At 32.1% G+C, this 26289-nt stretch overlaps 1 protein-coding gene across 1 annotated transcript; it reads left to right on the top strand.

Annotated features, from left to right (window-relative positions):
* Positions 1–206: 206 nt before the first annotated feature.
* LOC128222381 (trichohyalin-like) lies at positions 207–26070 on the top strand. Its single transcript, XM_052931356.1, has 20 exons — positions 207–249; positions 757–834; positions 1250–1339; positions 1582–1644; positions 1863–1949; positions 2307–2348; positions 2757–2798; positions 6246–6287; positions 6745–6786; positions 7773–7862; positions 8187–8249; positions 8785–8880; positions 9246–9287; positions 9676–9717; positions 10152–10193; positions 11311–11367; positions 12107–12148; positions 15820–15861; positions 23437–23478; positions 25659–26070. Exons 1-20 carry the CDS (start codon positions 221–223, stop codon positions 26068–26070), a joined length of 1485 nt encoding a protein of 494 aa, XP_052787316.1. The 5' UTR covers positions 207–220.
* The last annotated feature ends 219 nt before the right edge of the window (positions 26071–26289 follow it).

Here is a 26289-nt window from a genome sequence, read left to right as displayed (position 1 = left end):
TGGAGGCTATGAATGAATTATAGTGAATAAAGACTCGCTATTTGAATGTTATATCACAAACAACATGTGGTAGCGTCAAGATAATACGAAATTTCATTCTAAACAAGGTTGTCATTTAAAAGTAGCTTACATAGTTACTTTTGTATTGTTGAAATAACCATGATGCAAAGAAGCTTTGATTTCTTATTTCAGAGATATTATTTCAAGTAGGGAGCGAAGAATGTTCAGAGGCGACACAATGCAAGACAGGTATTTCACTATTTAATAGAACTATACCAATGTCAGACAGACTGATGCCCAAATAAACATAAATATTTTATTTTGCATTTGACGTAAACTATTGCGGTATGTAAATCATGGTCTGTGTCAGATTATAAAATTACCTGTATTATTTGATAAAAAGAATAATAGAAAAACTGTCCTTAAGTAGTTAAGAAGATGGCGAGGAAATAAAATGAATCAATTTGCAGATACGATATAATATTGAATAAAGTTTGATTTCGTCAATTTGCTTAAGCAAAATTCTTCTTATTCTGTTTTCTTTTTCTTCTTCTTCTTCTTCTTCTTCTTCTTCTTCTTCTTCTTCTTCTTCTTCTTCTTCTTCTTCTTCTTCTTCTTCTTCTTCTTCTAGCAGTAGCAGAAGCAGCAGCAGCAGCAGCAGCAGCAGCAGCAGCAGAAGCAGTAGCAGTAGTAATAGTAGTTGTTGTAGTGAATTATATATATTTATATTTTTATCATAGCAAATGTTTTCTTTAGGGAAACACAGACAATGGACGAAACAGAAGAGGAAGACCAAACGTCTGTCAAAGAATTTATTCGTCATACAGTGAAACGGTTGGATTTAATGTTTTCAAATCAAGCAATATTATTATTATATTTTAAAGTCGTTTACCCCTGGCATACCTGGTAGGTCGAACTTCTATAGCTTAAAATCTGCTTTGAAAAAAATGAGTGAAATTCACCTTGTATTACTGATGTTTCTTTTAAATAAAAAAATAAACAAAAACACAAAAAGGATTCTTAATAATATAAGGTTTAAAATCATGTTTGTTTATGATTAAATATCATGTGTTAACATTCAGAAGAACAAATACTAAATTATTGCGATTGTTTCTTATTAAGCGTTATAACAAATCATTTGTTTAATTATACACGGTTACCAAACATCATTGCAAAGAATTGAATGTTCTTCAAAAATCGATAATAAAATACATGAGTTGTTGCGCTTATACGTTACTTATATTGACAGACAAACAAAAATTATTGAGGCTAGGAAAAGGGACAAAACACAGCTTTTGGAGAGGATACAAAGTCAGGAAGAAGAATTACGAACAGCTAGGTGACGTAGTTTGTTAAAATCTTCTTTCAATCTAAAACCATGTCTAGTACAACTATAAACTTTTCTCTACAATTTGGCTATCATAAAAATAACCATGAAACAGCCTATTTCAACCAAATATTTAGTGCATGGAATCTCACAAAATTTATTGTCGAACTTGTGATCGCTGCTTAATCCGGAAGTAGTAGTTTATGTTTAACAAGGCATAAATACATAAATTTTATGTTTATTGTGTCGTGTAGAGAAAAAGAAACGAAGCTGAAAGAGAAAATAGAGAAACTGGAGAAGGAATGCAACCAACTTAAGTAAGGTTACGGTGTTTTTACTTCTTTATCGTTGTTAAAAACGTATTTAATATTTGTGTTTTTGTATCTCACTAGTATTTATTCTTCAGAATAACTTTTGTAGTTTGTCTTCACTTTAACTAAACGATAATACTATAGAACTGAAGTCTTCAACAAGTAAAACTGTTATGTTGAGGTCTTAAAAACTCGATAAATTAATTTTTCATTACTATTTGCAGGATAAGTTTAGATGATGCTCTAGCAGATAAGGAAAAGGAATTAAAAGGAAGAAGACAAGAGTTGAAAGAATTGCAGGAAAACATTGAGTAAGTGTTAAAACATTTGTACGTCAAAACCTAAATTCATTAAATGACATAAGGTTTCGCCTGAACACTCGATTTCATAAATATTTGTTTTAAGGCAAATTTAAATGAAAACTTCAGACTTGTGACTTTCAAATTTAGTAGTAATGTTGCTTGCATCGAAATGGTAATAGGGTGCCTGATACATTTTGCATTGGATAAAGTTATCAGGATTTGTACAAAATACAATTACTAATTTGCAGTATGAGTGAGTGATCTCGTTTGTTTTTCGAAGGGTATAATCCTTAATCCTATATATAAAATCATAAATAAGAAATATGTTTGCATTTTCTATTTAATGGAATAATATTTTATCCTTAGAGACAATGAAAGAGCTTTAAGGGAATCCAAAGACGAATTAGGGTATGTATCACGACATTTCATGTGTTTGTATAAGTAAATTGAACGACCGTAGTGTACTTCAAATTTTAGTGATGAATGTATGCATGCGTTCCGTTGAAACTAAGCTTACTCTTCTTAAAACACTCTTTATAACTTCAAGATAGCATAGGTTTAGTCAAACTTTGTAAAAACACAAATCAATCTGTGACATAATCATTGTGGTTAAATAAATGAACATCAAGTACTCAAGTTAACAAAAAATAAACTGTCTCTATAAAATATAAATGAAATCAGAATTATATTATAAAATACCAGTATTGTATTCAAATTCGAAATAATTTAATAACATAGCTTAAGGGATAAAGACACACCAAAAATCAGTATGTATAACTAAAATGAAAAATGAAATAATATTTATTTTATACTTAGATTAAAAGAAAGGGCTTTAGAGGAATCCGAAGAAGAGTTACGGTAAGCCAATATGTATCACATTATATTATGTGTTTTGATATGTTAATGTTTTACAAATTGCGAGTTATCAATCTTAGTAAACTATCCCCGATCTTGAAATAAGACAAGAAATAGTGCCCAGTTAACTATGTGTACTCTTGTAAAGATCGTCACGGAATGTTTGTTTTATAACTACTAGTCAGGACTAAATTTCTAAAAACAATACCTAATTAGTTACATGTAAATGTATATACTAGTTATAATAGTGTGATATGTTTCTTAATACAACATAAAAAGGTTCCGTTAAGATAACTAATAATACCTTCTTGCATAATTTTACTACAATAGTAGAAGTTGCGCATGCTATACATATGTATATCTGTATCACATTATCTCAATGTTCCAGCAATGACTACATATTAATCAAGAACATTTAATGTACATTACCAACCATTTTAATTTTTGACCGTGTACTCAACAGTACTTGAAAATGAAATAATTCGGATTTTGGCGGTTCCTATTACTGGTCAAATTACTTTATCTCGAATTGATCATCATCTTCTGATTAACCCACCTGAACAATATATGCCTATTACATTGCCTTCTAATCAACTCATATACTCTTGAATAGTTTATCGCATTATCTTCTGGTTATCCTGAATGCCCAATATATGCCTATTGCATTGTCTTTTGATCAACTCACAAACTCTTGAATAGTTGATCGCATCATCTTCTGGTTTTACCGACTACCCAATATACGCCTATTGCATTGCCTTCTGATCAAATCACATACTCTTAAAACGATTGTCGCATTATCTTCTGGTTATACCGACTACCCAATATATGCCTATTGCATTGCCTTCTGATCAACTCACATACTCTTGAATAGTTTATCGCATCATCTTCTGGTTTTACCGACTGCCCAATATACGCCTATTGCATTGCCTTCTGATCAACTCACATACTCTTGAATAGTTTATTGCATTATCTACTGGTTATTCCGACTGCCCAATATACGCCTATTGCATTGCCTTTTAATCAACTCACATACTCTTGAATAGTTTATCGCATCATCTTCTGGTTTTACCGACTGCCCAATGTACGCCTATTGCATTAACTTCTGATCAACTCACCTACTCTTGAATAGTGTATCGCATTATCTTCTGGTTATACCGACTGCCCAATATACGCCTATTGCATTACCTTCTGATCAACTCACATGCTATTGAATACGCATCATCTTCTGGTTATCATGACTGCCCAATTTACGCCTATTGCATTGCCTTCTGATCAACTCACCTACTCTTGAATAGTTTATCGCATCATCTTCTGGTTGTACCGACTGCCCAATATAAGCGTATTGCATTACCTTCTGATCAAATCACATACTCTTAAATAGTTTATCGCATCATCTTCTGGTTTACCCACCGGTCGAATATACCCCTATTGTATTACTATCAATTGATCTCTTCAGCCAAAAATGCCTATTTTCTTTCATGCTTTTCGACAATATTGTGTTTTAACAGTGAAATAACAACAGTGAAAATTTGATATTTTACTGCAAAATATTTCAGAACTACTTTTAAATTCCTTTGTAGTTACTTCCCTTGATCAAAACAAAACACTTCACTTTGAACCAGTAAACGTTGGCAGAAAATGTTTAAATTTTAAAGAAATGATTTATAAATTTAAATGATTTTTTATTTGGAAATTAACAACTAACCGTTTTTTATCGATTAGCCCGTTTTTGAAACATTTTCTTTATCTTGAAGCTGATAGTTCGAACATTTGATTTCATACCAAACAAATTAAGGAGAAAACAACTTTTCGAACAAACAATATAATTTTATATCATCGTTCAACTGTATTTTGAACAGTTTGTCGTTGTAATCGGTAAAATGAGCTTCCCGGAAAATTCACACAACAATTTACAGATAATCCAATATTGTTTACCCCACCAACACCACCAAATTGGTCAACAAACTAGCGTGATATTCACACTTTTCCTGAAAAACAAACCTGTTTTCAATCCCAAACAGACTGGTCTCTGACTGCAATATAACTGAATATTCATTTATTATGAAACACATGCAGTCTTAAACTGAGAAATATTTTTTAAAACCCAATGAGTATCCGCATATGTTTTGCTGACACATTTGGCCTTCCAAATTTTCATTCATTAAATGGCAGCTTAGTAATTTGGTTATGTATTTATGCCCCATTCAAACTTAAAGTGTTTCCTTTTTTTTAGGAAACATATGGGCACGTATAAAACTTCATTAATTAGTGTTCATAAAAGCTTCGTCACTCGTGAAAAAATGTTTTTCTATGACACTCGTGAAATGAAATACGTTTTTACACTGTAATAAACAAATATCCACAATGCATTATATTTTACCACCCTTGTTTATATAGATACGCCTATACTGGCTAAGGTCACAAATCCGAACACTTTTTGAGTGTTTTTACAATCATCTTGGAGAGTTTTTGTTGTAGTAACTTCAAATTTCTTATGAAACATTTTTGGTTCATGTGGAAACAGCTGCCAAAGTACCGATTCACGATCTCATCAATTTTATGCTGTAAATCGTTCATTTTATGGACAGTAAATCACCCTTAAAATGATTCTATGGAGGGCACAAATACCGAACACCTGAAAAGCGAAAAATACATGGTCATACAATCATAATTAAAAAGTATGCTATGTTAAATAAACACTTAGCTGTAAAGTGATTTATTGTTTCCGATGTTTTTTCAAAACATTCACTTCAAATGTAAACCGTGATTTCTATTTATAAATATCTTGAATGTAGGTCAACATAACTGCAAAATCTAAAGATGCGCGAGACCCTCTGACCTCGAATCCCCCATGTGCTACATTTTGATCTTTAAGCGTATAAACATTGAATGGCATTTTTTAGAAAAATACTCAACAAAACAAGATAAAACTTCGCAAGTGTGACCAAGGCAAGCCTTTGTATTGATCTAGATCATCGAATAATCGATCACGGTAAACAAACGCGTGTTTGAGCTGGTGTTCGGGATTTGTGCCCTGTTCTGAAATGTACCGTCAACCAGTATACGCCTTATGCATTGTCTTCTGATCATCTCATTCTTTATAGACACCCTTGTTTGTGTAGTCTAGTTCAAAGGGCCATAAGGTCATACAAACAGAGGTCTTATACTCAATTATATTTATATGGATGTATTTTACAGTATTTTACAGTTCCCAGCATAGTTTGTCGTATGTGATTATCGACACATTTTGATGTAACTTATACACTAAACAATTTCTTTACAAAATATAATCTTGAAAACTAGTTTTGAAATAAAAAATGAGATGATCATTTTCATTTCTATGCATAATTTTAGTTTATGATATTCAAATATATTTTAAAAACAAAGATAATAGTTGCATAGTTTAGTTTGCTTGTATACTATCAAGTAGGATGATACATGTCACTTCAGATCGGAAGAAAGAGTTAAAAGGTTGAATGATGAGAACCAGAGGCAAGTGAAAATTGTTGTTGTTAGTGTTTTTAATCTTAGAATTTCGAATTAGATTTAGAATAAAATATTAAAACACAAATGTCCATAATTCTGGCTTTCTATTACAAAGAATAGTAAATCCAGACAACATCAACCATAATATCAACAATTATAAAATTTGGAATAACAACAACAACAACAACAACAACAACAGCAGCAACAACCATAACAACAACAACAGAAATAACAACAATAACATCAACAAAAAAACAACAACAAAAGACACTGCAACAACAATAATATCAGCAACGCTTGCAACAAAAAGTTGATAGTTTACATCCTGATGGACCCTAACATGATTTCATAGATACACTCTCAATCATCTCATTAAGTAGCTATTTATCAAATTATTCAAGGAATGTCATAAATAATAGCGTCAGAAACAAAAACAATAATAAAATTTTCTAATTTGTTTCAGTTTAACTATGGAACTTTCCGAAAAGGAAGAGGAAATACAAAGGTTTGGGATTGTATACCTATCTTGACTTATGTAAATTTGGTCTACTGACGCGAGTAAACATACAACTCTAATTTTATTTCATTACTGTGGAAGCAATATCTTACTGAATTTGAATTCGACGGCACTTACCAAGCTCACACTAATCAGTCGATCAAAACAAAATTCAAATATTAGCGCTACTTAGCAACTTTCAGACCCAGCTCTCCGAAACCAACTTAAAGTTCATTCGGTCCACATTTATCGTACGAAATACTTTTATAAATACATGTTAACAATAGTCTTTTTTTATGTGAAATCGTAAGTAATGCAATGCAATATAAATGGACAGATTTGCTTGATAATGCAAACAAATCTGAACAAATAATAGTAAAGAATACTTGATATTCTGTACTTTTGCTTAATTTGTGTCATTAAGTTATGGCACAAAGGCCCGGCATTGTATAAAGTTAGTTCAATAAGTACCATTTAATGTCCTACACTATGCCCTCAAAGTTATGATAATATACTAAATGTTCTTTTGAATGATACAATTCGAACTTTGGATGTTCAATTGTGAAACACCAGTCCATGTTGTGCTCCTTTTTATTATTGTGATCGTTAATCTTATTTTTTAGTGATTCATTATTTTTTAACCGGCCAAAATGTCACATCATTTATGTTTTAAACAATTACATTGTGTTTTTAATATGAATATGTTTTGTTTTAATTAATTAAAGCCACTGATTTGAATGTTATTTTGGGATAGAATATTGATTGAATTGAATTATAACTTTATCTAAAATGAAATAATTAAAAGGTGAAATATCGTTTGCAGCCATTAAATATAGTTTATTTATAGTGAGCCTGATTAGTGCAATTAAGTAATTCTTTCTTTTATTGATACTTCTTTAGAATATAACCATCATTTGAATGTAAGGTAAACAATCTCGCTAGCATTTTACAAACAGGCGAAGGCATTAAAGTTGCGTTAATACTAAATTTAACAGAACAGAAAAAGAACTCGAGGCTAGTACAATGGAGACGGTACAGCATATGGAGCGGATTAGAGGTCAGGAAGAAGAACTAGTAAGAGCTAGGTAAGTAGTTTTGTTGAATTCTTTATTAAATCTAGTACAAAGGCAGAATGAAGAAGTTAAACCTTTATTTTATATATATTTTGTATGTTGTATAGGAAAAACAGACTAAAATAGTAAATCTTTAGTCAGAAGAAACATATTCTTTTTAGACCGTTTTGTTATAGTAGCAGAAACAATGAAACGTTCTATTTCAATCTAATATTGGGTAACTGGTAACTAACTTATATTCTGGCCAAACTTGTGATCGCTGCATTAATGCTAAAGTTCAATGTGTGTTTAACAATTTAGACATATATAACTCTGTATATTTTCTGTCGCGTTTAGAGAAAGTGAAACGAAGCTGAAAGAGGAAATAGAGGAACTGAATAAGGAATGTACTAAACTGAAGTAAGGCTATGTATATCATTTTTTTTTTCATTTTAATTTAACTATTCTTATATCAATCAAAACGACTACAATGTTCAAAATCTAAGGTAGGGTTTTGAAACTAGTTTAAACAGGATATTGCCTTAAGCTACATGAAATAGCGTTTTATCACTGTAGATACCATTCCATTAAAACAGTGTTGATATTGTTAACAATTAAACGTGAAATATATCAAATACAGCTCAATAACTTGTCTTAAGTTTTGTTTAAAATGCAACAGACTACAAATGTATTTATCAAGCTTCCAGAGCAGGAACGTTTTAAAGGTTAACCGTGACAAAGTTAGCAATGTTGTTAAGTTCTGAGCAATCGGTCAATGAAGTATAGTTCGTATTATTAGCGAGATTTAGGGGGTGGTGTTGATTATTCATGTATTATTACTCATTTTTCAACGTGTTTAATTATAAAACGAGTAAAATAAATATATCATTGATTAAGCCCTCTCTTCGAACGTTATAGTTAATCTAAATTGAGTGATTGACAATTTATTTTCCAGGGAAAAAGGCTATAAGTTTTATGACACTATAGCCGCAAAGTCAAACAAATTGAGAGGAACACGAGAGCAGTTAAAAGATTTGCAAGACCAAATAGAGTAAGCATTACATAGGTACACGATATTGTTAACATTCTATACAAGGTTTCTTATATGAAGTCGATTTATTAAATATTAATATCAAGGTAACTTTAAAAAAATTAACTTCAAACATTTTACCATTGCGAATACTTACACCAATTTAGAAACAATGGTATTATTTCGCTTGAACATAAACTCGTGTGTCTGATGCATTTTGCTTGATCAGGTCAGTCGAGTTATTACATATATTATTCAAAGTGTATCATCAGGGCGACTTTGTCCTAGTCACCATCGTGAATAAAAGAACAAATAATGTTGAAAAAAAACAACAGAAACATGTTTGCATTTTCTTTTTAACGGCATGATACGTTTTATATCCTTAGAAACCAGGAAAAAGCTTTAAACGAATCTGAAGAAGAATTAAGGTAAGTAGACATGTATCACGATTATTTTTTGATATTTTATTAGAATGGCCATAGTGCGTTACAAAATATAGCGATGAATGTACGAGTACCGTTTAAAGTCCTTACTACTGTAAAAACGCATTTTCAAGATACCATAGGTCAAGATCAATTTTGTAAAAAACACAAATGATAACGTTTAACGTTTATGTACATTGTAGTTAAATACCTGAAAAGAAGGTTTTCTAGTTAACATATTTTCAAAATACAAAAGCCAAGACAATACTAGATTATACAAGTATTGTATTCAAATTGGAAATAACAACAATTAAAGGACAGCGTTATATGGATTAACTCACGCCGATGAATTAGTATGTAATACTTTTTAAAATACTATGCATTTTATACCTAGCTGCAAGGAAAATGCCCTAAAGGAATCCAAAGAAATGTTAAGGTAAGCCAATACGTATCACGTTATTTGATGTGTTTTTCGATATGTAAGTTGAAGGGCCATAATGCGTTAAAAAAGTATAGCTATGAGTGTGTGAGTACCGTTAAACTCTGTTTTCTCTTCAAGAAACAAACTGTAATAACTTTCAGATAACACAGTCGAAGAGTTTTTTTTTAAAAAACAACAACAGACAAATCATGTCGTTTCATGTGCATTTGTATTGTAGTTTAATACCTGAGCATGAAGTTCTGAACTTAAAATTAATACACCTTTAATGAATACATAAAGTCAAGACAATACAATAATATACTTCTTTTAATATTTAAATTTGAAATAACAATCATTTAAAAAGACAGAATTATTGGGATAAAGACACCGTGATGAATTATTATGTATTCTTTAAATATAAAAACATATAATATGTATTTTAACCCTAGATTAAAAGAAATGGACTTAAATAATTCACAAGAACACATAAGGTAAGCCAATATCTATCACCTTATTTGATGTGTTTTGATATGTTAATTGGATGGCAATGATGCATAACTCATTTAAAGTTTAAAATATACTCTCCCCGATTTTGAAAAAGACAATAAACCTTATTCCCTTTTAACTTTGTGTACATCACAAACTGTATCCTTTTTTAATTACAAGTCAATGATAATTGTGTACATACAAATGAATTCATGTGAATGTAAACACTAATTTTATAATATGTTTTTCTCTTTTCTTTTTGACTCCACTATGATAATTTTTTCATTGAAGAAGATGATTAAACGTTCCGTAGTCTTACTTAATTGCATAACACTAGTAGTAATCGCGCATGCTAGATGTTTAATATAGATCAGTCACAGTGCTCCGTCAATAAAAAAACATTTCAAGCAACAATAGTTTTAATGTACATTTTCAACCCTTTGATTGATTGATTGGGGATGTACTTAACGTACATGTAAATGAAATAATTATGATTTTGGCTGTTCCTTTTTTTCGTCAAAATACTTGATTTCAAATGTATCAACACAAACACAGCTTTTATTGTTCAACTTTAAAACAATGTCATTGAAGGGTTCAAAACTCTCTAACAAGAACATTGAACATTTTGCAACAAATAACAAGAGTGAGCTTAGCTTGATTTTGTATTAAGATGCTTATGAGTGTTCGAATAATGGGGTGCATTTTTCAAATATTAAATTCAACGACAAAGAGCATATTCTTGCTATTGAACGTAACATGACATTTGATAACAATCATCGCAAGTTTATTTTCAAATTCCAATACAAATCGATATACTGGTCAAAAGTCTTAGTTTATTTCACAGAAGAATTAAACATGATGGTCATTAGAATTTATACATATCTGACAATGTAAGCATTTCTTTATATCAAAGCTCCTTCAAAATTGAAACGAGGAGAATATAGAATTCACTAGTAATAGGAATAACTGAAAATTAAGTTATATTCCAAGGGAAATTTACCTTAAGACAAATGGAGACGTACAAATGATTTATTTTAGTTCCGTTCTCAAGTGCATTTTTTTCGTGGAAATGTTAAAAGACGTAAATGCGTTACATGTATTGCTATACCAACTTAATTTCAGTTGCCTGAAAGAAGACCTGGAAACAGAATTACGTCTACACGTGCAAAAACTTCATAAGTATAACGTGAATTACTTTTCAATCACTTTTAGATCATAGTCAACAATGTGATAAAAGCATTACTTGCACAAAAACTTGCAAACAAGTATTCTTGAAGAATCTTCTGGTCATCGTATTTCATCAAGAAATACAATCATCTTATTTCAGTTAGATACGACTACTGCGTTATCGTCAGATCATATAATCTCACCAGGCCACTTATTAGACAAACATATTGCATTTTCATACTATCAAACAGCCACCCGTTGACACGCCTATTGCATTATAGTTTGATCATCTCGTTTCCTCTATATACGCCTATTGCATTGCCTTTTGATTACACCATCGCCTCTAGACACGCCCATTGAATAACTCTCTAACAACCTCATAGCCTCAAAACATGCTATTGCGATATATTTTGATTATCCCATCGCGTATTGACATGCCTACTTAATTAAAGTCGTGCAAACAGAAAACTTATTATTTTCAGTTATATTCTTTGGTGCATTTGAAGCCTCCCCTCATAGTTTGGCGTTTGTGATCATCGCTACGTTTTGATGCAACGGATGCACATACACTGTTTAATTATTTAAAAATTAAGATGTTGAAAACTTTGCTGAACTTAGATTTATTAGAGATGATCACTGTCATTTCAATGCATAGTTAAAGTATATAATATACAAATATATCTTCAACAAACATAATGTCTAGTTTAGTTTACTGCTATGCTATCTAGTAAGATGATATCTGTCTCTTCAGGTCAAACGAAAAAGTTAAAACGTTGGATGATGAGAACAAAAGGCAAGTGATAATTGGCGTTGTTAATATTTATTTTTTATTTTTGTATATCCGTATAATACGTAAAATTATTATCATAAATGGAAGTGTTTAGACCTTTGGCTGTGTTTATATGATCGTATTACAAGTATTCGTAATATTTAACAACAACAACAATAACAACATCAACAACAACTACCAAAAACAATAACAAAAACAAAAACAACAACATACATTCGATAGTTAACATCCACTTGAACCCGAATATGATTGCATAAATATACTTTAATTATAGTTATCAATAGTATCATATTGGTCAAAGTAGTAAAAGAAATGTCATAAATAATAGCAAAGTCATTTATGAATATTATATAACAATATTATGATTTGTTTGAGGTTAAATAGCAAACTTTCGGAGAAGGAAAAGGAAAAACATAGGTTTGGAAATTTATACCTTTTCTGCCTTAAAAAATGTTTGGTCTACAGTCGCGGCTTATCACATGAATTAAATCATATGCTACGTCTGTCAAAGTAATGTCAAACGATTTGACCTCGAAAACACTGACCGATTTCACATAACACAGTCACACTACACATAATTGTTTCTTTTAGGACATACAAGAACTTTGATAACAAATCTTTTAATAAACCTCTTTTCAATGTACCGTTGCATCTAACCCACATCCTTGAGGATATGGGTGATATATATTGGGTGCATGGACACCTATATAAACAAGTCATTGATGAGCATGTCACAGTAAAACAGAAAACACCAAAACAGAATACTACGTCTTACATGAATTTAAGGTACCATGAACTTATTTACAAGACTCGTTATGCAAAAACACCTATCACAAGGAAAACTGGTTAAAATACACGAAGATCAGAAACATTGAAACATAGTGAAAACAAGAATCTATGTTTTATTATTAAGATTCCTCCAGGTAAAGCATACTTTGATAAGATTTACCTTTTACGTTGTTACTTTATTCCATATTGTTGGAATAAGAGTGAGGTTTGTGCACGTAAACTGATTTAAACCTCATGTAAACTAACATTTTACTGACCGTTCCAAGGCGGTACCTTACTATCCTTGATAAACACAACTAGTTGATTTGTATGTAGAATATATGTACTGAATTGTTTTGTGTTGTTATTTCATGTTTCTGGTTTGTGATTGTTTTTGTGTTCTATGTCTTTGGCGTTTACCCTGTGCCATTAAACCGGGTTTATGTTTATCTTTTTGTATGTTTAAACTTTTTGCTTCTGAGCTTGTTTCTGTAGTCTTTCATATAAACATTTACAAAGCCGTTCTTTATTATATTCATGCATACAATAACAAAACTGAATTGGATTAGGGCATTTAAACAGTGACAGCATCAACGAATTTTCCCGGCTGTACGGGTAATCCACCCGCGCACGGTTCCGTTAGTTGACATACCACTGTAACATGGTTAGTTCTTTCAAGACCTACAGGATAAATCGTATACATTTAAATAGCAAAAGCTGTAACATTATAAACATGAAAATTACAGCATGGAATGTTGATGTGTAGTAGGTAAACATGTGATAATTAGTCTAGCTTGATAGTAAACAAAAACTGTTTAAAGTGTGTTTAAGCAATAAAACAGTTCATAAAAATTAATCGCGTAAACATGAATTGTCCCAGGTTTCTGTCCCCTTTCAGTATTTATCATCAAAATCACGAGTAAATCATTTCGATTCTTATTTAACTATCGAATGATTTAAATGTTGCTAGTGATGCTCATGATGATCCTTCCGGTAACCAAATTACTGTATTCATTTTAAACATCAAATTGACGATACATCCTGTGTTACTGAAACATGTGAAGTCTGAATCTGTGAACAGTGGGGTGTACCAGTACCAGTGTTATATGCAGGGGCGGTTCCAAAATTTCAATTTTGGTTACGTGTGTTACGCGTAAGTACCCCTCCAACCAACAAACAGGTAAAGGCGTTGCCCTTGACTAGTCCATTGGCCGATTAAAACAACTTCCATATTTAAAATACTAGCACGGTATTGCCACACAAAGGATTGCAATACAATAGTGTGTGGAAGTAAAAACCAGCCGCCCGGTTAGTTCAATGTGTTAGTGTTTCTGCATAGCCATGAAATAGGTGATTTGCAAGTCAACGCGTTCAATGTCAACCACATTTATAATTCGTTTTACAAGATTAAACCTGCACAACATGTAACAAAATATGACACATTTGTATATCACACAGAGTAATTGTTAAATTCGTAAAGAAATACTTATCTTGATCAAGTTTATTATGAGAGAACTTTATTCAATTGTTGACCAAAGGCATAGAAATTTGCAAATTAGTGACACTTACTGAAAATTAAATTAACATGACAAGCATGCCATAAATTAACTATGCCCTGGCAGTTCCGAGCCAATGCATTTCTAGAAGATGGTATGCTTTGTTACAATATGCCTTTTGCGGATTCTGACAGAAGTAATACAAATAAACTTTAGAATTAAAGTAATTGCGATACGAATTCAAGTTACAGTAAAGTTATTACAATGCATGTGAACAGACACATTATTACTGTCTTTGAAGAAATTAAAATTATAATTAAACTGAAATATTTTTTATAACGTCAATGACCCATTTAATTTCAAAATATATGAACCTTTAAAAACATAAAACTTAAACAGCTGTAGAGCTTAGCAAAATATTTCGCGGAATTGCGTGTGTATATTAACGTATTCAAATGGTTAAATTCATATGGAAAGATTTCGGACTAATTTGCAAACTATGTTTGTTCTAATCAACACATTGGCCAAGTGGATGATTTCGTCTGATAAAGATTTGAGCGTAGATATAATTTTCAAGAAAAAAACCGTTTTACTATACTAATGGATTTTTCATCTTATGCGCATCTTATGAGCTTTTTATAATGTTGACTTATTGAAGTTTATCCAGTCAATAAAAAATGCATACTGATCGTACAATACAATATAAATACTATGCACAATCAACAATACAACTGCCGCTTGTTATTATACACAATGTTGAACAATATACTGATAATTGCAAAATATTGATTTTCATAATCTAAAACTGCATCACCCTAAAAGATCAGCAACTGTGTTTGTATTGGCTTTGTTTACATGAGTCATAACTCATTTTGTGTGAATGTGCTCAATCATTTTCAATACAAACCGAATGTTATGATGTATTTAAATTGTAACACAATTCTTCAAAAAATGGTTAAAACTCACAAATTTCATAACACGATATACACAAAAGCACATTTGACAGTCAGTGACGAGTCATCAATTATGACATTGAGGTCATCGATTATGTGTATACCGATTGGTTGTTCGTTTGAAGCCTACAAGATAGAGTCGTTAGTGTTCAAATAACATGTATAATTCCTTATTTAATTTACATTTAATCCGTGTGCTGGCACAATGATCAGCGTTTCAAATCGTTTGTTTACTTAAGCTGTCGAAAATGCGCATACAATAGTTAATTTCTAATTAATAGCGCAAGGGGACCTTTACCCAACTGCGCGCACATCAAGCCTGTATAACTCCAATTACATTTATCGAAAGTAGTAATCACTTAAAACAATAATTGTTAAGATAGTCAATGAAATGCTATAAACTATAATGGAGAAGTATGTAAAGAAAATAATAAAACCATATTCTAATTTGTTTCAGGTTGACTGAGAGACTTTCGGAAAAGGAAGAGGAAATAAAAAGGTTTGGGAATGTAAAGCTTTTTGCTTAAGATCAATATCGGCCTCCTGTTGCGAGTAATCATACGACTTAATTATATTCTACGTCGTAGCAATATCGTTTGACTGACAACGACAACACTGACCAATTTCACACTACACAGTTGCACAACTCATAGTGCATATGTTGACGCTACCATGCAATATTCAAGCCTAATACTCCCAAATTAACTTAAGTCCCCTTTCTCTGCTATAATCGTACGGCAGCAAAATCATTGTATTTGAGCAATGGAACACAATTCTACTGAAGTTTCTGGATGTACGCAATAACTTATATAAACCAATACTTGTTCTTTGATTTATTTAAAGCTGCACTCTCACAGATTTACCGTTTTGTCTTGGAATTAGCAATTTTGTAGATATCTGCAAGCAGTGATGAAAGACCTGACAAAAGATCAGATCGCAGATTTTCATATTTCTAGTTCAAATTTAATGTTGTATGACATAAACCGTTACTAACGGTTTAAGAATAATGCATAAAACATCAATGTGTCAATCTTTTATCCCTGGTTTTTAGATATTTATTCTCCATTATGTAATATGTAATTTATATTAATAGGTTGACCTGATTGATCAGACAACGTGTTTTGCCTCAGTCAAAGCTTTGTCTGTGTCTGGTAACTCTTGTTGTCGTGTGAATGGTCACTTAACCGATTGGTATAATGCATGTACACACTGGTTATAAGGTTACGCTCTCTGCAATGCATTTCAACCTTATCATTGAAAATTGAGGACATTGGTAGAGATAATTTGATTAACGTAAATGTGTATTTTGTATGCATCGCTTGCCAATATTCTAATTGATATTAGTGATCACAACAGGCAATTTATGTAAGATAGAAATAATAAAATAAACAATATTCCGACAATTGACATTCATCTTCATTCATTCTTGTAAACTGAAACAATAGACTAAGATATTGTGAAATATGACAACCTTCGCTAAACATTTTGAAATGGCGTTTTTTAAGGTCACACCGCGGATGGGTACGAGTTCAATATCTACAATAAACATCTAGACGCAAATCAGTTTTTTACTACTACTACTACTACTACTACTACTACTACTACTACTACTACTACTACTACTACTACTACTACTACTACTACTACTACTACTACTACTACTACTACTACTACTACTACTACTACTACTACTACTACTACTACTACTACTACTACTACTACTACTACTACTACTACTACTACTACTACTACTACTACTACTACTACTACTACTACTACTACTACTACTACTACTACTACTACTACTACTACTACTACTACTACTACTACTACTACTACTACTACTACTACTACTACTACTACTACTACTACTACTACTACTACTACTACTACTACTACTACTACTACTACTACTACTACTACTACTACTACTACTACTACTACTACTACTACTACTACTACTACTACTACTACTACTACTACTACTACTACTACTACTACTACTACTACTACTACTACTACTACTACTACTACTACTACTACTACTACTACTACTACTACTACTACTACTACTACTACTACTACTACTACTACTACTACTACTACTACTACTACTACTACTACTACTACTACTACTACTACTACTACTACTACTACTACTACTACTACTACTACTACTACTACTACTACTACTACTACTACTACTACTACTACTACTACTACTACTACTACTACTACTACTACTACTACTACTACTACTACTACTACTACTACTACTACTACTACTACTACTACTACTACTACTACTACTACTACTACTACTACTACTACTACTACTACTACTACTACTACTACTACTACTACTACTACAACTACTACTACTACTACTACTACTACTACTACTACTACTACTACTACTACTACTACTACTACTACTACTACTACTACTACTACTACTACTACTACTACTACTACTACTACTACTACTACTACTACTACTACTACTTCTACTATTACTACTACTACTACTACTACTACTACGGCTACTTCTACTACTACTTCCATTCTTTTCCTAAGTGCATAAAACTTTTTGTCTTAAGAATTCCTTTTTCATAAATCGGGCAAAAAGTTAAGACAACGTTGGAGGTGTTTTAACTAGTTAAGAAACAAATCTTAAGTCGTTTATAAGAGTCGGCCATCTTGAAAAGAAATCATCATCAAGTGTTATTCTAAATCTCATTGGGAGTATTTAAATAATATTGAACGCTTTTGCTCTTGATAAAGTCATATGAACATTGCGCACTTTAGCAACCGTTGCGTATTTTATGTACATGTCGTAGACAAAAATAACCATATTGAGCTGCAGGAACGTATTTGCGTTTTTCCATTCCGTAAACAACATCAACCGGATAAAAGTTCAGCGTTTACAGTAAGTTACAGTAAGTTGTATGAATATATCTTTGAATAAAGCAACATTATTAATTCAGTAAGCGGTTTATCAAAGGATTTATGCATTAGCTGATTGAGTTTTCGAAATTGAAGAAACTTTGAGTGGGTGGGGAACCACTATTTCTCTGAAACATTGCCTCATTGTCAGTCTTAATAATACTGAAAGAAAACATGTTCTGCCTGTACAATTACCGCTATTAATTATCAGTAAACGAGTAACACGTTTGTTGACTGTCTGACTAAGTCACTTCATTTATTTCTGACACCAGTAAAAGGTAAAGTATTGCACCATTCATTTGTAACCACGCCCACCCCCCCCCCCCCCCCACCCGCCCCAGGTCCGGGATTATACCGGGGTTAGCGGGGGGAATGAGCCATGTGTTCACCTTCCAGGTGGCCCCGCAGTGCAGAGTGACTACAGTGGTTTTTGTTTTTGCACCAAAAAAAGCGGGGAATGGTCCTAACCTATGATGCCCCTGGGGTGCGGGGGCTTTTGGTAGGGCTTTGATTAGCAATTTGTCTCGCAGGGTTAGGATTTTACGGGGGGTTGGCTGGACCAAAAGTCAAAGTCCCCGTTATTCCCCGGACTTAGGGGCGTGGTTACAACTGACTGATGCATAATCAAGGGGCTCAAACCCTTGGACCCTCGACCGTTGGAACACCCATACTCGAAGGGTGCTCTTGTCGACTGGGTCAAATGTTTGTTTACCACACCCAACTTTTCAAAATGAGGAATTATCATTCTGCTTTTTTATTTTAGGATATCCAGTGCATGTTTACAGTTGGAGCTTATAGCATGTATGCCATGCACAGGTACATGTGTAGATATTGATAACAGTTGTATAACATGAATGTATAAAATGGACATCTTTGAATGTTAAAATAAAATTGGACAATCATAAACAATAATCAAATATGTATATTAGATATGTGCACGTATCCGAAACAATGGCTCCAGGTCTTTTTGGAGCTATATATATATATAGATAAGAGAGCAAATGCTACTTCCAAACTAGAGACAAAGAGCGGACATCGTGATAAATTAAGTATGACTTGTAATTCTACCTAATACCACAATTATGAGGGCTTATTTGAGAAATCAAGGAATGGAGTGCCATTTAAATGTGCTTAATCTTCACATGTATTTCGGTTATTTTGTAAATGTTTGGAATATTACAAATGATTTTACCATGGAACACATTTATATTGGACTGAATTCCCAGATTTTTCAAATAAGCCCTCATAATCATGACATTATGTAAAATAAATAATCATTCTTATATCATGAGCTCTTCTGTTTGTCTCTCACTCGGAGTGTCATTGGCTCTTTTCTATTTTAGCTCCTAAAAGATCTGTATCCACTTTTTCGCACTCAAGCTGTGGCAGCTGGTAGATTATTGTTGGTACTGTGATAGCCTTGGCGTTGTTATAATGGCAACTAAACTGAAACCTCGCGTTCATAACTCTAACTTCAATGATTTGATAGTTTTCTAAGCCTGTTTAAACAGTTCAATGGCTATAAACAATAGCTTTAGAGTACTCTCATATTTGGTATACTCTAAGAATTTATTTATATGTTACAGTTGCTTACATATATTTATCATATAAATTGATATTTCTCTATTGCTGAAAAACAACAACAATAAAATGTTATTTAATATCCTTTTAAATCATATTTAAACATTTATTTTATTCATATTAATGTAAGACCATCTTATATTTTACCGAGTAAGCACCAAACACCAAGTTCCACAAGTGGTGTAGCCACGAATGGATTATTTACTTTTATTTACTGTAAGTGTTCACAAGGTGATTCACAAGAAATATATAATGATCTTACACTGAAAAAAAAACAATTATCCTCTATTTAGCACTGGTTTTCCGGTGATTTATACATATTTATTAGTAAACTAAAACTGGTATTTCACTGTTTCAAACTGTGAAATAACATTTTGATATTTTCACTGTATTAAAAGGTTAACCCCCCCCCCCTCACTTCAAATTATGAAAACATGCATGTGCACACGACAGGTCTGGGACAACATTTCACCGACTGAGTGTCCAAAACAATGTTGCGGGTTTGATTAGCCCTCCCGAAATATTACAAGGAATTGCCATTTTAAATAACTTTTAGACATATCATAAAAAGGAACTCGCTTGTTTCAGTGTAAGATTGCAGCATATTTCATCTAATTAATACTATTAGTATATTATTCACTCTTGTTTACGCCACTCGTGAAAATAAGCTTTTGGTGCTCATTCGGTGTAATATATTATGATGTGACTTACTGTTTTCTTACATTGAAACAAATAAATTTCCCCTATCCTCTAAACTGATTTGTCTTATTTCTTCTATAATGTATGTAAACACATTATCGAATCCAGGGAGGGAGTGAATCTAGCACATATCCACCGAAATGGTCCAATTTACTTTTTCTCTATAAAAAAGTCACAAAATGCACCATTTTGGACTTGAAATTGTTAAACATTTCTTTGGAAAGGCCTAGGGGTGCAAGTAATAAGGTTATGCCCCTAGGTTATGCCCCTCTAATGTTAAATCCAGGATCTGCCCCTGGACATATACTAAGTGGGCTAATAGCTGTATTCACAATTAACATAGAACACTGTTTTAATGTATAACAATACATATTTATTATATCAGACATGTTTCATGATTAAACCTATTGCCTTTTTATTTTCAGATAGTTACATGTTCATCATGGATATTTTAATGTTAGTAGCTGTCATTTGAACTACAAATTATTGTGTAAAACAAAGTAGGGAAAAGGGTTAAGCGTGGATATGGTATCATCTAGTGAACTACCAAACTAATTCACATTTCGTGGCAATTCACTGGAGTCCTCAGGAACACACGATTGCAATATGTGCCAAAGTGTTTGGATAAATTATGTTCATCACTGAAATAAATGTGCAGTGTTTAAATTTTATATCGAAAAAACTGTGTCCTTTTGTTACTTCCTCATTTATTGTCATAGCCTTGGTACCATTGTTTACATGTTATGTGTGCAGAAACTCGTTCATTTTATTACTGTACTCACCCTTTCAAGATATTCATAAGTTATGAATCATTGCAAACTGGCTATGAATGTTGTCACTTGCAAAAAAACCATGTTTGACTGAATATGCCTTTTTCTGCCCATCACAGGGGCGGTTACCGGAATTGACGTTAGAGGTGGCGTATCATAGGGGCGCAACCCTTTGACATGCGCCCCTCCTTCAGAACCGAAGGTGCATGGCATAAACTGTTTGCATGTGGATTTGGGGTTACTCTCTCAAGGAAACTTTAGCAATTTGAAATCGGAATGGTGTAAAAGAAAATAAACTTCGACGATTTTTGAAGGGGCGCGCACCGGTGCGCCCCCCCCCCCTCTAAACCCGAAATTGCATTTCATTGGTCACAATATGTGACCAATTCCCAATGCCAAATAAGTATACGTTTTTCCTATTTCAAGAATCAAATCCCAAATAAAATAAAATTGATGTAACGAAGCCTGGCTTCTCGACTTTACACCCTGTCCCTCAGCTGTGGTCATAGCGCAGTAGTAATTGTTCATTCACAATGATTATTATAATAAATGCATCTGTTAGCACTTTAAGGTGACATTCTTGGTTATGTCCACTAATATAACAGAGAAATTGTGCCGAAACTGACGATTTTTTTTATTTCATTTATTTACAATATCGCCAATTATTACACGACTTTAAATGACTCAATTTCTTCAAGAACTTTATCCAAAATTGAACAAAAAAAAAATACAAATTTGCTTCCAAAACCGTAAAAAATTAACTTTTAACGGATTTCTTCTTTTATTCAACACATAGCAACGGGACTTAGAAATTCTTAGGAAATTCCTAGGAATCCTTCATATCTTAAGTTGAGATTTACCAACTTCTACTTACGAACGCTTATGAATAGAACTTAAGATAAACGAAATTCCTATCTTAAGTTGAGACAGATTTCACTTTTCTTAAGAAAAACTTAAGAAGTTTTATGAATACGGCCCCGGGTTAGCTAAGGAACTTTTGAAAAGGAAGAGGAACTGCAAAGGTTAGGTGATTCTATATATTCTCTGCTTGAGATTAATTACAGACCTTAACGAAGTATTGTTGTTAAAAATAAGTTCATAACCTATAATTAATTGACGCGAAGTTTGCTATCTAAAAACAAGCACGGACCTATACATAATTTCGAACAGTTGGATAGTGATTATATGTACTAAACTAAATAAGTATAACACAACATATGATAAACTGCAATGAATTGACCACGTACAAAGTTAACACTACCCTCTAAGAAAATCTTCTCATTGATCCTGTTGCAACAAAGCAAAATGCAATAATGAGGCTGATTGAAAACAATACCATAATTAGAATCATGTTTATTCTAAAATTTATTTTCACTAAAATATCCAAGTTCAATAATAACACATATACATATAGTGTGTCTCTTTCTTAATAACATGTTGTTGGTAAAATTTAAAAATAAAAAACATCAACATCAATTATCGTTTATTTTTTATTTTTTTTTTTTTTTTTTTGGGGGGGGTCATAAGCAAATGCTTAACAGTTTATATCCGGATGTTGATTTAAATTTCATGATTTTCATTCAAGGGCTTGCATGCGCATTTCCATGTTGATGTTTCAGTATTATTAAGCTCTTATAAAAGGGACATTTTCAAAGTAATTTTGGCGTCATTATATTTCAAACGTAACTTGATTCTATCAAGATTGTCATTGTGAACAAAAACCTAACGGTCATTGTTCAATATCTATTTTAAAGCTTTTTTAAATTAAAGGCTAACCTCGTTCTTCTGTCATTGCGTTACAATTTGTATCTCTAAATTGAATTTGGTTCTCTCATATTTAGTTGAATTACATAAAAAACATAAACTTATAAAATCAACAATATTTGAATTCCAGGTTAAGATGTTTTTGCAATTATCGTCGCAATGGCATTTGTTTTTGTTCTATGTTTTGGGCATTTACACTTTGCCATTTAACGGGGTTTATGTTTAAACTTTTGGCCTCTGAGTTTTTTTACCGTAGCTTTTTATATTGATATTACTAAATGGACATACTAAAACAGTATTTGAATATGTTTCAGGTTGAGTATAATACTTTCGGAAAAGGAAGAGGAACAACAAAGGTTTGGAAATAAGACTTAAATTATATCCAACGACTATCGTAACAATATCTTACGATTTTACTTTGCCGACACTAACCAATTTCACATTATTGAATCAAATTACACATATTACATACGTAACTGGTACTTTCATACCCATCTCTCCAAAACCAACTTAAGTCCCTTCTGCCCCCGTAGTAATAATGGTATGAAGTAAATTGCAAAATTAACATTGAAAGTCAATATAGCTTATGACCTTTAAAGATGGTAACATAATTAACGAGACAGTTATAGTGAGTAAATGTTATGTACATACTAATGGAAACGAAAATCAAACGAATATTGTGAATGGTGGTCTATATATATTTCGTACAAATATGAAAATTGTCTTATCACAACAATGCTAGCCCATAAAGGTCATGAGCATTCATGTAAGTCTTTTTATTCTGATCAATATAAGCCTTTCTTGTCTATGTTCATGTTTGCATTAACATCAACTGTCAGTGTCAGAACCAGCGGAGTTCAAGTTCTTTATGAGATGTTTACTTAGAACAACCAGCTCAATCATGAAAGAGGAAAGGTGTTCATGTATGTAATCATTTTTCTGTCTCAGTTGTTCAGTATATTTAGTGAATTCATTTTTGGTTTTTACTGTCACAAACTTTACAATGGTATTCATCGGTGTATCCTTAGGCCTGCCATTTTTATGGGACCTGTCAATATATTTTGGTTTTATATCCAGACTATCATCTTTGGCTACATAAGGTCTGTAATTTCTTCACGGTCCTCCAAAGAATACACCGTTTCTCCAGCTACACTGGACTAGCTGCGTCATCTTGATCATCTGAGTCTCAAGGAGAGATCATCATTACATATATCATCTCCCATTTGGATAGGGGAAAGTGAATGGACAAGAATTTGTGGCATTTTGCAAATAAAATATACTATTTCTGCAGTTGTCTGTAATTAGCATAGATAATGATGATTTGCTGTCTTAAAAATGCACCGGAAATAGAGTGTAGAGCAGATCATATATTTCGATATTTTTGATAAAATGGAAATTAAATTTTTTGTGTATTTTCTTTCTTCATCAGTTAAAAAAAATATGTCAGCTACAAAACAAAGATGGGTCAAAGTAATTGTAAAATGACACTCAACGGATATCTGAAATGATCTGAAATGTTTTTACATATATGATTTCTTTGAAAAATCACTTCTACATATATTACTAATTATATTACTTCTACTACAACAACCATTGTTTCACTAATTATATACTATATTTAATATATCATTATTTATTGTAAAGCACAGCTTCTTCTATTGCTACTTCATGTATTCATTTTCTATAATTATCACTGAAATTATCATGCTTCATTTTCTTTTAATTGTTTTAAAGTATTATTAAGCTTAACCTATCACAGCATCACACTTGTATCTATAAACAAGTGCAAACATACATATAGGTACAGTATGTAACTCACTCCAATAATTTGATGGTGATACAATTTGAAAACAAAAAGTTTTATTATTTTATTCAATTTACATTTTTTGGGTTTCTTGAGCAAATTCTTAAAATTTCATGTATGGATGTTGATTTTACTTATATCATTTGTATTCAAGGACTGGTGTGGGTATTATCCACCTGATATTTTTGTATTATTAAGCGCTTATTTCTTGTAAACTACGGTTAATATACGATACATATCTTTTTTTTTAATCCAAGACTTACCTTGTTTTTTTGCCATTGGTTTACAAAGAGTAACTCTAGATTGAATTTGATGTTGTCGTATTTATTAATAAAACATAAAAAAACTCATAACATGAACAGTATATTGATATATGACCCTACAGTAACCCTGTTAAACGATCCTATAGTAAACCTTTAAGGACTTTGGCCATGTTGTGAAGGACTATTGATAATATTTTTATGTAACCTTTTCTTGGGGATAGAAAAAAGAGAGTTTAGAGTGTTCTTCTAACCCAAAACATGACTTAAACCTCTCCGCCCAGGAGAACAGGCCAAATAAGTTTTTTTTAAACAAACAGAACCATCTTCAATAAACTTTATTTTTCACATTGTATCTCAACAATGAATTGTGTATCCGTGTCAATAGTTGTACTCAAATTGAATTAATTAGTATTTTCTGTAGTATTTTTTATGCACTGAATATTGTTGTTTTTTAACTACTGTGTTTCAGAAAAAAACCAATGGACAAAAGCTGTTTTCTCTATTCCTGGCTGTTTTCGGACTGCCATGTCTCACTTGAGACGCCTGCAGGAACATACATAAGTATCTACCCACCGGGCACAAAGGGATTTCATCCAAATCAACTTAACATGGTACAATCTATAGAGGAAGATTGTAAACGCCTAGGGCATCCAGCTCAGATTATTCCTTTGTTCGGTCTTAATGTTGACGATATAGATGATTGGTACAAATCAATTGATGTAGACCATGAACGATGGACAGCGGATAACAGTATGCTCGAAACCGCACTCATCAAAGGATCGGACGATTTAAGGAAGTACTTAGAAGAATACAAACAAACGAATCCAAACAGTGCAGATTACATATATTCAGCTGCCTGGTATTATTCACTGGGAAAATAAGCAGAAACGGTACCGAACATAATTATTCTATGTTGCATAGTTTACGGTATGAACCATATAACTTAACGGCAAAAGTACTGAAATGTTTCAAAATATACTTTCTACGCTATGTAAGCACGCATTATATAAAAAAATGAAATAATGTTATGATGTCGGATGACATAAAAGAAACGTTGTGTTACAAGGGCACGTAATTGTTTATACTGATCTGCTATCGGG

The sequence above is a fragment of the Mya arenaria genome, chromosome 16 (assembly GCF_026914265.1).
Source record: "Mya arenaria isolate MELC-2E11 chromosome 16, ASM2691426v1".
NCBI lineage: Eukaryota > Metazoa > Mollusca > Bivalvia > Myida > Myidae > Mya > Mya arenaria.
The sequence above is the reverse complement of the archived record's forward strand: the minus strand, read 5'-3'. Positions and strand labels throughout refer to the sequence as shown.